This window comes from Saccostrea cucullata, unplaced genomic scaffold (genome assembly GCF_032062105.1).
Source record: "Saccostrea cucullata isolate Sc308-1 unplaced genomic scaffold, CSIRO_AGI_Scuc_v1 ctg1840, whole genome shotgun sequence".
Taxonomy (NCBI): Eukaryota; Metazoa; Mollusca; class Bivalvia; order Ostreida; family Ostreidae; genus Saccostrea; species Saccostrea cuccullata.
The window spans coordinates 175,001-188,442 of record NW_026927735.1 but is presented as its reverse complement, the minus strand read 5'-3'; the positions used below and the strand labels follow the sequence as shown (position 1 = coordinate 188,442).

At 34.6% G+C, this 13,442-nt stretch overlaps 2 protein-coding genes across 2 annotated transcripts in view; one reads left to right on the top strand and one right to left on the bottom strand.

The window, feature by feature from the left end:
* Nucleotides 1–4,690: 4,690 nt before the first annotated feature.
* LOC134275394 (uncharacterized) lies at nt 4,691–5,452 on the top strand. Its single transcript, XM_062757678.1, has one exon. The coding sequence runs from the start codon at nt 4,691–4,693 to the stop codon at nt 5,450–5,452; it is 762 nt and encodes a 253-aa protein (XP_062613662.1).
* A 3,550-nt stretch (nt 5,453–9,002) lies between these two features.
* LOC134275393 (melanocortin receptor 5-like) overlaps nt 9,003–13,442 on the bottom strand; it is a 14,849-nt gene continuing 10,409 nt past the window's right edge. Inside the window, exons 4-5 of the mRNA XM_062757677.1 lie at nt 9,706–9,917; nt 9,003–9,141 (exon numbers count right to left, since the gene is read on the bottom strand). Of these exons, the coding sequence (XP_062613661.1) occupies nt 9,003–9,141; nt 9,706–9,917 (351 nt within the window). The remainder of the gene's footprint in view (nt 9,142–9,705; nt 9,918–13,442) is intronic.

Sequence of the window (13,442 nt, the reverse complement as noted above, 5' to 3'; positions counted from 1 at the left end):
AACGTCATGGTTGGACTACAGGTCCCATTTTAATGCCTGTGCGTCATTAAACAAGTGGTCAGAGGAAGAAAAGGGAATGTATTTGGCAGTATCCCTACGCGGACAAGCCCAAGGTGTGCTTGGAAATCTTCCAGATAGGTCACAAATGAACTTCCAAGAATTGTCAAGATCTCTAGAGGAGCGTTTTTCTCCTGTAAATCAAACGGAACTCTATAGAGCACAACTAAAAGAGAGGCGTCAAAAAGCAACAGAAACTATACCCCAGCTTGGACAAGACATCAGACGCCTAACACGTCTTGCATATCCGACGGCCTCAGGGGACTTGTGTGAAACACTAGCCAAAGAGTATTTCATAGATGCTCTAACAAGCTTTGACATGCGTCTTAGAATAAAACAATCAAGACCAGGAAGTCTGAACGATATGCTATAAGGCACGCGGTGGAACTAGATGCTTTCATAGGAGCAGAACGCAAAAAGCATAGTGATGCTTTTGCTCGAGAGATAGGTAGTGGAAAACCACCAGTTAAAACCAACTCGGATACTCTGGAAGAAGTGATGAAATCTATGAAAGATATGCTTCTGAGTCTTCAAAAAGACGTTGACAAAATAAAGCATGGGCAGCAAAAGTTCCCAAACAAGGAATTTCCTTCGTATTCCTCACGAAAATTTAATAAGAAATCAAGTGATACAACTACTAAAGAGTGCTTTAATTGTGGAAAACCTGGGCACTTCAAGAGAAACTGTAGGCTGCAGAATACAGAGAAAAGGAAAGATAATTTTGAAGAGTTTGGTTCTGGACCACCTGGAAGACTAAAGAAAAAGGGTTACACTAAAGAAGGCACCGCAAAACAATTAGCTTCAGAAAACAGGAGACCAATCAAGAAAGGTTGTATTGGAGTACAGAGAAAAGTTAACGAACCAGGCATGTACATCTTGGGGACTGCTAATGATGTTCCGATTACAACATTAGTAGATACAGGAGCAACAGTAACTCTTCTATCACAAAAGGTATTTGAAGTCATAAACCGTGATAAGAAGATAGAGTTGGCTGAAACGGACTTAAATACCTTGTCAGCTACAGGTACTCCTTTGAGTATTTTGGGGAAGACACTTATAAAGTTCAAATTTGGGAAGAAAATCATCTACCAAACATCTTTAATTGCAGACATTAATGTAGATGCGATTTTGGGTCTTGACTGTTTGCAGAATAACAAAGGTGTAATTAATCTACACGATAAGACACTTATTCTGGGAGATGAAACTCATTGTTTGAAATTTGAAGGTAGAATAGGTTGTTTCAGAATCGTTACATTAGAAACGTTGTCACTTCCTTCAAAGAGTGAAATAGTCACCACTGGGAAGGTCATTGTTCCAGAAAACCAAGAATTTGGTACAGAATTTGGTGTTGTAGAACCCTCCTGCTCATATTTAAATTCTGATAGAGGTTTAGTAGGAAGGACCTTAGTGAAAGGAAATAAATGTGTTCCAATACGTTTGCTTAACCCAACTGAAAGAAATATCACAATACATGTTGGCACTGCAGTTGGACAACTGGCACCAGTAGAAGAAATACTTGAGGGTGGATTAAATAAAACAGAATCCAGTGAGACTTTGCCTGAACACATGACATCATTGTTTAAGAAAACAATAGCAAATCACAGTAAAAGGCAGGCAAAGATGGTGAAACAGCTTTTGTGTAAATACGCACACATCTTTACCAGATCCGATAAAGATGTGGGACGAACTGCTATGACTAAACACAGCATTGATACAGGAAGTCATAAGCCCATCAAAGAAGTTCCTAGGAGGCTCCCAGAACACATGAATGCAGAGGTGGATAAACATGTCCAAGAAATGTTAGAAAATAAAGTTATTGAACCGTCTAAGAGCCCTTGGGCTTCAAGGGTTGTCCTAGTAAAGAAGAAAGACGGATCTACGAGATTTTGCATTGATTATAGGCGCCTCAATGCCATTACAGAGAAAGACGCCTATCCTATACCCCGCATAGACGAAACACTAGATCAGCTAGCGGGATGCAAATGGTTCTCGACACTCGATCTCCATTCAGGATACTGGCAAATAGAAATGGATGCAAAAGATAAAGCCAAGACGGCATTTGTCACTCGAAATGGCTTGTACCATTTCAATGTAATGCCATTCGGGCTATGTAATGCCCCGGCTACCTTCGAGAGGTTGATGGAGACTGTCTTAGCAGGTCTACAATGGGACATTTGCCTCATTTACCTCGATGACATTATTGTCTACGCCAAAACCTTTGAAGGCATGTTCCAGAACTTATCCAAAGTGTTTGATAAATTGGCAGCAGCAGGGTTAAAGCTAAAAGCAAAGAAATGTACACTGTTTGCTAACAGTGTTGACTATTTGGGGCATGTGGTTTCAGAACAGGGAATTTCGACAGACCCAAAGAAAACGGACGCTATCCGAAATTGGCCTCAACCACAAAATATCACGGAGCTGCGATCCTTTTTGGGTTTCTGTAGCTACTATAGAAAGTTTGTACCCAACTTCGCTGCTTTAGCCAAACCACTTCATGCATTGACCCAGCAGAGTAAAAAGTACATTTGGTCGGAAGAGTGTCAAGAGTCATTCGACATTTTACGAGATAAGTTAGTGAAAGCACCTGTGCTTGCGCACCCAGACTTTTCGAAACCTTTCATCCTTGACACCGACGCAAGTGACACAGCAATTGGCGCTGTTTTGTCTCAAGTAAAGGATGGGGATGAGAAAGTAATCTATTATGCGAGTCGCTGTCTAACCAAAGCTGAACGCAAATATTGCGTTACACGCAAGGAGTTACTTTCAATTGTTAACTTTGTCAAACATTTTAGACACTACTTGTATGGTAAGCCTTTTGTGGTACACACCGACCACAGTTCTTTGAGATGGCTCTTGAATAAGAGAGATGCGGAAGGACAGATAGCTAGGTGGATCGAAACATTATCTACCTATGAAATACAGATTCAACATAGAGCAGGCAATTTGCACAGAAATGCAGATGCTCTGAGCAGAATCCCTTGCAAACAATGTGGAAATGAATCGTGTGCCAGCAAATCTATTCACCCCAAAGCAAGAATTCGGTCGATACATGAGGATAAGACATCGGAGGTAAACATGTCTGTGCAAGAAATGCAAGATCAAGACAAAGACATATGCCTTGTGAAGTCATGGCTTGAAACAAATATAAGGCCAGCTTTTGAAGATATAAGATGCAAAGGATACTTTCTCAGATCTCTTTGGAGTCAATGGCACAGACTGTCATTGGTAAATGGAATTGTTTGTAGAAGATGGACTGTGTTGGAGACAGATGAAGTCAAACTGCAACAAGTGATATCTCTCTTTGAGAGAAGGAATATTTTAAAGCATTGTCATGACGAAAAGACAGCTGGACATCTCGGGGTTGAAAAAACATTGGCCAGAGTACAGCAACGATTTTACTGGCCCGGTCTACAACAAGATGTTGGGCAGTATGTCAATGGATGTGATATATGTACAAGGCGCAAAAACCCGAATAAGAAAAAGGTTGCACCCATGCAGCTAGTGCCATCTGGGATGCCAATGGATCGGATAGCGACAGACATCCTTGGAGAATTGCCTCTTACCGAGAATGGAAACAGATATATTCTCGTAATCTCTGACTATTTTACAAAATGGACAGAGGCATTTCCCATGCCAAATATGGAATCTAAGACGATCGCAAAAATTATTGTAGAAGAGGTCATTGCTAGGTTTGGAACACCCAGAATAATACATTCCGATCAAGGGCGACAGTTCGAGAGTGAGCTGTTTGGTGAAGTGTGTAAGCTTCTACACATTGAGAAAACACGCACAACTGCCTACCATCCCCAGTCAGATGGGATGGTAGAGCGATTTAATAGAACTTTAACATCAATGTTAAGTGCGTTTGTACAAGAGAACCAAAGGGACTGGGATGCACAAATCCCATATGTTATGATGGCTTACAGATCGGCAGAACATAAATCTACAGGACTAACTCCTAATATGCTGATGTTAGGTCGAGAAACATCGTTACCTCTAGATTTAATCTATGAAATGCCAGAACCCCTGAAACAAGAAAGTCCAAACAACTGGGCTTGGGTCCTACGGGAAAGGCTAGAAAGAGCACATAGTTTTGTCCGTCAAAATATTGAAACCGCCATGAATCGGCAAAAGAGGTACCATGACATGAAAATGGCATGGGAAAGATTTAAGCCTGGTGACAAGGTGTTTGTATATTTTCCACAGAAGAAAATTGGTTGTTCGCCCAAGCTTACCTCATTTTGGCGCGGGCCATTCGAGGTTCTTGAGCAATGGTCCGATGTTCTTTATGCCGTTGCATGTGGTAGAAAGGGTGAAAAGCAAATCATCCATTGTGATAGGATGCGCAAAAAGAAGGAACAAGTTTTAAACTTTGAAAATTTATATATTGACAACGAAGCATCTATAGATAAAGACGAGTCAGACGAAATTGACTATGAAAGCCCAATTAATGTAGATGCTGTAGAAGAATTGGTTGATGAAAGTGACCATAAACGCATTCGTAGAAAACCCAAATGGTTAAATGATTATGAAACTTAGAATTATTAAGTTAAGAGGTAGCAGAGATAATTATGTTTGCTTTGTTTATAGAATAGAGATGTAACTATTTTATTTCTTTATTATTTCAGCTACGATGGCAAATACGAAAATTACAAAAGCTAAGGAAAACAAATGCCCCTTGTGTGATGGCGAAGTAGACGGTAATCGCTGGAGGGAACATTTGCTAGCTTGCAATGGAGGAAGATATCCATGCAAAGTGTGTGGAAAACTTTTCAAAAAGAGGCTTTATTTGATTCGTCATAAGAGGAAGTTCCACGAACAAACGGAACATCAGCAAAAAGCAGATGAGAAGGTTAAAGTTAGTGAAGAAAAGAAAGACGAGGAAGATGAATCATGGCTTGAACAAGATCCCGGAGATGTAATTCATGAGACCCTTAGTGTCAGCGAGAGCAGTTCCCAATCTGGTGATTCGAGTAGCGAGGATGATGATGGTGATAAAGGTGCTGGTAAGCTGATGAATAATTCATGTATTGGAGATCATGATGAAACCAAACCAGATTCACAAGATGTCAAAAGCGTGAATGAAGAAGCAAGTGTTGATATCAAAGTAAAATCTCCAGAGAAAGGACGGGTAGTTCGAAAAGCCACGGCTCCAGCACCCGTGTTTGAACCCAAGAGAAGGACCCCTGTTTCTCTTCCTGAGAAACCAACACCACTTGGGAGATTTTCATTTGGATCTACAAGTACATGCACGAGAGCTACGCAAACCAATTGTGGTTGTAAAGACAGATACGTTAAGAAAAGAAAAGTTCACAAGGTGGTGTCAACGTACACCAAAGACCAAAAGAACATTGTGGAAACTGTCGAAGAAGAGGAATTCTTCTATTTGGAGTGAAGAATAGTGTTTTATGACACTTTGTGTTCTGTCGAGTGACAAGTACATTGAGCAAAATGTTTATTGATAGGACTCATTCGATTATTATTTTTTTGCGGGAATGTCAAGAGATATTGCATTACCTTTAAACTCATTGTAAATAATTACTGGAATTTGAAGTATGTGTATTGAAAAATAAAAGAAGAAAAAAAAAATGTTTTATTTCATTGATATGCGGGACGCATATGTTTCGGAGGCGTGGGTAATGTAGTGGAAATTTCCTTGATCAAATTAATAATATGCAAATTAGTTGTCAATCAGATGCTTCCTAGTGTATTAGCTATATAACATCAAACGTTTAGTGACTAAGACAAAGACGATGACTTAGCGTCTTTGGGTAACTATAAATACTGGCGAGCGCTGATGCTCGTAGTTAGTCTACCAGTGGCAGTTGATCAGCGTGGAACGTGTTAAAAAGGTAAGGAATTTATTGTGCCTCATTTGCGGGTCTCAATATACTGCAGACATACCATTTGGGGTACATTAGGTTCCAAACCTACTACAATAATTATATAATAGAGAGTGTTTGGAGACACTGCTTTGTGACATAAGGTCTGGGAGCTTTGGAAGCTCAATTAATTGGTTTCAGACCTTGAAAAGTTAAAGCACTGGGATAGCTTAGGAACATTTAAGAATCATTAGAGAATCATTGTTGTATATATTTTGTAAATCTATTTCCACGTAATTCTCTTTTAGTTTATTTTCACCAATCAATTATAGACGTAGGCAACGTAAGGAAAATTATATATATTTCTTTCTCCATGACTGGAGAACCCACAGTACATATTACACTAGTAATTATATTTTGAAAATCCTCTTGTTGATTGAATGCCGCGGCAATTTCAAATGAGAAAAAAAAACTACTATGACATTTGGTTTAGCGCCAGATCCGTCATTAGTAAGGACAGATGATACAAACAATTTTTTTCTTTGAAAAAGATTTAATATCATGTCACAAGTTTAGAAAAGTGGATGGTTCTCAGAATTTTTTCTCCGAAGAACTGGGAAATGAAATAAACTTGGAAAATATTAGTAATATTTCAATAAAAAACCAATTTAGACAAAACACATTCAGTAAAGGTTTACACGTGAAAATAAATTTCAAAAAATATTATCTTGGCGCTAAAAGTGTAATATTAACCTTAAAAAAATATACCGAGCCAGGTGAATTTTAAGAGGAAGATCAAAATGACAAAAAATTACCAATATCTTATAGGCTGATTTTCACCATTTTGCTTTTCCTTATAAAATTCACTTGGCTTGGTATATTTTTCAGAGGTTTAAATTACACTTTTAGCGCCAAGATAACATATTCTGAAATTTATTTTCACCTGTAAACCTTTACTGAATTTGATTTGTCTATATTTGTTTTTTCAATGAAATATTACTAATATTTTCCAAGTCTTTTTCATATTCCAGTTCTTAGCAGAAAAAAAATCTAGGAACCATCCACTTATCTAAATCTGTGACATGATATTAAAACTTTTTCAAAGAAAAAATTTGTTTGTATCATCTATCCTTAAGAGCTCAAAGCAGTTAAGATAATAAAGATCACATTTTATTATCGATGATTTTCAGTGTATTTGCACAATAAAACTGCTCCATACAGTAAACGTAGTAAAATATACTTGTGTATATTTCCTAGGTAATTGTCAAACGTGAAACTAAATAGAATTAAACAAATCAAGGAAAGGAGTTCTTAAAGCCAAAAACAAAATATTTGTTCAACAATGTTTATTAACAATTGTCTAAGGACAGATTTCAAGGATAATTTTTCAGACAAAAAATAAAAAAAAATTATATCTTCGTAGATTAACATTTTTTATGAAAATAAAAAAATAATTTCATTAAAATGTACTGATTACAAAGGTTTCTCACGACGATCGCAATGATGTTCAGTATAAATATGTATAAAATCCAGTAACTTTGTTATCAATTCAAGGTATAACGTCCAGTAAAAAAACATTTGAAAATAATATTGATTTGAAATTGATTTTCTCATTTCAAACCAATTTAATTGATTTTCTGTGTGTGAGAGAGAGAGGGGGGGGGAGGGAGAGAGAGATCCATATTAATCTTTAGTTCTGTAGACTTTTTCATTAGAATAGACAGTTCGTGCGCGTGATGGACATTAAATTTATCATATAAACTTAAGGTATATTTCCTTATACATGTATTTATAAGTGAATATCAATTTAAAACATTTCACTTTTCGTTCCTAGATCTCATTGTAGTGCTCAGAAAAAAAGTTATCTTTCTTTGTGTATTCTAATTTTATTTATTTAGTATGGTGGCATACTTATGTCATCCACATAATTTTTTGTCAACATAGCATAACAAGTCAAGTCATGATGATTATCTCGTCAAGTCATGAAAACTTTTAGGTTTGTCGTCAAACACCAACTTTTATCTTGTACAATCAAGCTTTCATATTTTTGCGATAGCTATATGTATATCGACAAAAAGAGATAATTTATCTTGTTTTGTGACTTAAAGTTATCTCGTCATTGCGACAAAATATGACAGCTTGTCTTGACTGGACAAGATATAAAGTCGGTGTTTGGCCGACAAATCAGAAAGTTATCAACACTTGAGAAGTTAGTTATCTTGACCTGAAGTGATACATTTCTTACAATCACGTTTTCGTACAAAAAAATCACTTGCGGGGCGGTACAAATAGAGACAGAAGCGGGGCTTGTAGCAAGTGGATAAGCGGAATAAAGAACATGTAAATATAAGGAATAACTGTCAGATTTTTTTGATTTCATGAAGATGATCAATCGAATGGCTTGCGTGATGATTTTATGCATGCGTTTATGCAAACAAAAAGAACTGTTTAATCAATTTCATTTCTTTAATGCTAAACAATTAATCATACAGAAATTTCTTTTTATGAAAATGATAGTTCATAGCAAGAATCACATTATTCATTGTTACATTTAAATTAATTACATTTTTTACACTCCTTTATTATTGATGATTTGAATATATACAATGTCTAAGTAAGTTTAATCATTTGTATTAAAACAATAAAAGCAGTTTTGTTATTATATTTGTATAAAACTTAACAATTTTTTCTAAATCTTTTCTTTAAGAAATATTGTCCTCTTGGCGCAATGGTGAAAACGTCTGCTGAATTTTTATCCTTGTTTATCCCTGCAGGATTTGTTGACCATTCCTTTCGGTGAAACTGAATAAAGCGAATCCCGTGTCCCAGTAGATTTTGGCATAAAAAAGTTTCTCTAACTGAATGGACATGTGTTCCTTGCATAGGTCTTCGTTTCAGCCTCATCGACTAGCGTTAGTGTCTCAATGTGAACGATTTAAAATCTAGAGAGAGATGTTTAACAACATTTACACATATCTAGACACAATTGTCGGGGTTATATTAAATAAGAAGAATATCGCAGGTTCCTCTTCAATTTCGTTTAAGCCACATATCGTATACACATGCCTGTAAGTCGCTTGTATTTTTAAAGCTTATTTTGAAGGAACATGGACACAGTTTTAACTACTTTCTACAAAAACAAAAATATTTTTGTAGCTTTGTTATATCATTTTGAATGCTTTTTCGAAATTCTGGCAAACGGCCTGCGTAAATAAATACGTTTACAGCCGAGTTCATATATAGAAGAATTCGACAAGTAGCTCTGAAATAGAAAAATAGAAGCATTTGATACATGTTAAATAATTTGTTATCATTTTTAAAATGTGATGAAAGATTTATTTAATTTTAAAGTGATTCAAATTCTTCATAAAATATGCAGGGATTATATAATTTTTTAAGAACTCGTGTTTGTTATATATCAACATGTATGTTGATTTAATTTATATAATAAGTTACTAGTTTGCAATTTCATCCTAGGATTTATCAAAAGTACATGCCAACTCGTTTACAATATTGAAAACAATCCTAGAAAGCTCCAGCTGATCTCGAGATTTTGTGAAGTAAACAATTAAATCTTAAGTTTCGGGTTCAAATATACTGCATTGAAGTAGTAGATAATGGTACAATGTACAAAACGAATCTCACTCTCAAAAACCCGAGCATTGCCGAGTAGAAAGCTATATTCATCAGTAAGTGGTGTTGAATCAACATGAACAAAATAAATCTCGTTCAAAAGATAATAAGAAATAACATTTTCAAAAAAAGTATAAATCTGATATTTTGCGACAGAAAACCTAGTATTACATCATAACTAGGAAATGCCTACCTAATAAATGGAGATTGCACGCACTTTTTAACACAAGTTATTTCATAGAAAAAGAGTATTATCATCGGCGTCCATCCAATGATGTAGAAGCCCAACAAAACAGACACCATTACTGTAGATTTCAGTTCTTGTCGGCGAATGAAATTAAATGCATAACTTGATCTATCGCTTTTATTTCCCAGCACTCGATCTTGAAGAGCTATAGCTTTTGCCTTAGATAAAAGTACAATTAAAAACTTTCAATGTATATGGTATACACATGTACTGACAATACATTTCTTTTAAAAAATTATCAGACTTTATATTGTCATTTTTTCTAAGTCTTAACAACGACAAGGACAGATGATACAAACAAACTTTTGTCAACAAAATTAATCAGCTTAAGTCATGTTTATATGAGAAAAATGGACAAGTTTTAAGGACAGATGATACAAACAATGGTCTTCAAAATTTCATATCAAAATGTTGTAAATTGGTATTAATTTTGAGTGATTTTTCAGGACAGACCATTAAGTCACGGCGCAGCAAAATCTTCGACGTCACAAGCATTATAAAAAAATATTTGATTGAGCTTTCATTTTCTCAACATTTTCCCTTGAGTACCTGTATAGTTTGAGTTACCTTATCTACTCACCATCAAAACACCATTTCTTTTCAAGCTTAAAATCTATTAAACAAGTAAAGAATATTTTTTTTAAACCAAAAACTACTTATGAGATATAGTGTGATATTGGTGACTCTCAATCACGTTCTTTACATCCGGATAAAGTTAACTTTTCGTCTATAATCTTCTTCCCGTCCTCCCGTATAGCCTTTTTGCAGAGGTCTAACTGTCTAAAATTTCAATTTGCTATTTGTGGGTGAATGCCACGAGTAGCCTTGTTTACTATATGTTTTATTATGCATATTTTGGATCTATGTTGCCGATATCTCGAGCATTACACATATTTTAACAAAAGTGTAGTGCGCCGTCAATGCAGGAGATGTCATTTTCACAGTCGTTTTCACGGGAATTGCATCAGAGAAAAATCACTATATTTCTGTAAGTACTTCAAATATTACGTCCGAAATCTAAATACATAATAATAGAACAATTTAAAGGTATATTTGAGAAAATTGTTGAAAAATATCGCGAATTTTAGAAAATCAATGAGTTAAATTTTTGAATCCGCGTGCTTCAATTTTTTGTCGTGCGCCGTACCTCTCCATCAACGATATCAACATACCGATAATTTTAGTAGAATTTTTTTTTGAATACAGAAATTTTGCCCAAAATTTATTGGAATCTTTAAGATACATATTTCTGTGAAATTTTATTACTATATGACGTCTGTAAGAGTAAATAATAGCACAGTCCGTTCAATTTTTGAACGGCCCTCGTACATTTTAAATCTAGTGAATTTTCTTGTAATTTTCCTCGTTCTTTGGCATATCTAATGTTTATTCAAAATATAATTTACAGTTTTAATACTTACCATACATGGCACCTGATCCCACCCCTGATGTTTCAGAGGTCTGCACTACTCCTATTTTGTATTGTTTTATGGACTTTGATATTGATTACTACGGTACTGTTCGTTATCTCCATATTCTTCCTTCGAGTATGCTTAATATCTATAGTTTTTGGAAGTACTGTAAACCAACTTTTATATTTATAGCTCCGTATTCAGATTATACCATTTAGATGTGTGGCATATATTGTGAAACATCATGTACTTCTAAACGGTAAATTTAATTATAAGTAACATGTCAGAGAACCGTGCAATTATATAGGCTGATCTTTCAACCAATTTTTCTCTGGTCTTTCCGTCAGAGGTCGGAAAAATAATCTCGGATGTTAAAAATTTATACATCTACTTATTCATTATGTGTTATATTTTAGTAATACATTTATTTCTGCATTTAATGAAGGTAAACTCCATGCTCCACAGATAAGAAGAATTCTATCATTTATTTCAAAGTTTCTGAAAAGAGGGGTTGTCTTGGTGTCCGTGTAATACATTCGATGTTGTTGTTTTTTCAGCTAGTTGAAAAGGCCCGAGAAGTTGCGATCGCTATTTCTTTTTAAATCCTTTTTCTGACATGTTACCTATAATTACATTCTATCGTTTGGAAGTACATTTTCATGTTCTATAAAATAAATTTAGAACTCGACAGCTGTTGTCATGTTGTAATGTTGTACATGTATTTACTCCCACGTAGTTAATTCTAGGTCTCGAACATGACATCTTTATAAAATATGATTAAAAACTATTTCTGTTATGTTTCTTCGACTCTTTTTGCACACATTAAAAAATTCGGATTTCACAGTGATAAAAAAATTGAAAAAAGTAAAATGGGAAAGAAATTTAACTTCGGAATTCACAGAGTGTCGGATTATTCAGGTGTCGGATTAGACAGTTTTCACTTTGTAATTATTTTTTTTAAACTCATTCATTATTTTGCGAAAAAGTGAAAAAATTCTCTAATGGTACTTATTCTATGCATTCAGATAAATTCATTTAACTTTAAAAAATTATCTATGGAAAAAGTATATTGTAAAACATATCTCCATGTGCATTGCCTATGTTCTATTATATATCAAAAGTATTTTGCATATATTTTTTGCTCGCCTGACCACTGCACCGTGACCTGTCATTTCTGTAGGATCGATCCCGATGTTCATCACTCTTCTGTAGCACATTCAGCATACATATTCTTGATGCAGAGTATTTGTTGATTCACTGGTTTATTTTCCATTTTTTTTTATTTTCCAATTTTACAAAATTTTCCCGAGAGTACTTTTCGTATTCTTAATTCAAACTCCTTTCTCGGCAGTAAATTATATTTATTTTGTTTTCCAAAAACTGTGCATACTATGCATTGTTGCAACCACTATTGAAATAACGACCAATGCATACTCGAAGTATTTAAACTGTAAATATATTTTGAAAATAACATTAGATATACAAAGAACTGGGAAAAGTACAAGAAAATTCACTGGAATTGAAATATATAAGATCGAAGTATCAAGTTTTATCAGAAAGGGGGGTGTTTCTAATAGAATTTCTCACCAGTAAAGATCTGTTAGAAATGAAAAATATAGGAAAAATAATAATTTTAAAAATTGCATATTTACACGAAAAAATAATGCATGACAAGATCTCAGATTGGTGAAAGGGGGGATTTTTTATCATTAAAGGTTGCAGCTGCAACGCTTAATGATACACTATTTGCTTGTTTCATTAAACGTCAGTGTTGCTCTGCATTTGTGATCCTTAATGATATAATTCTAGGGAGAGGGCTAAAATAGGCTTTGCCTGCTGCCCAATCCCATTCACTTATGTGAATAAAATTTTGTATAAATAAAAAATATAATTCTATCATTAAGCGTCGATTTAGCATTTGCAATTGAGAGTTTCAGCTACTGGAGTATTAAGGTAGACGTTTACTCAGGTTTCAGAAATCAGAAGGGAAATTTTATAAGTGTAATCTATTAAGTCAAAAACTGTTCTGAATGGGTAAAATAACTAAGTTTTAACTCAATATCAATTTAAAAAATTAATATGTTTGTACTTGAAGAAAATATACAGGAACAAAACTCAATGTATGACTATGCAGAGGAAATTCGGACTAAATTTTTTTATTTTTCATTTTTGTCCAAATTTTTATTTCTTGCAAAATTAATCACAAAGTAAAGGTTACATTTATTTTAAGACACCAATTTGCAAATACTATATGTGTTTAAGCTCATAAAT

Coding starts and splice junctions, on each gene's coding strand:
- LOC134275394 (XM_062757678.1), top strand. CDS start 4,691: ATGGCAAATACGAAAATTACAAAAGCTAAGGAAAACAAATGCCCCTTG.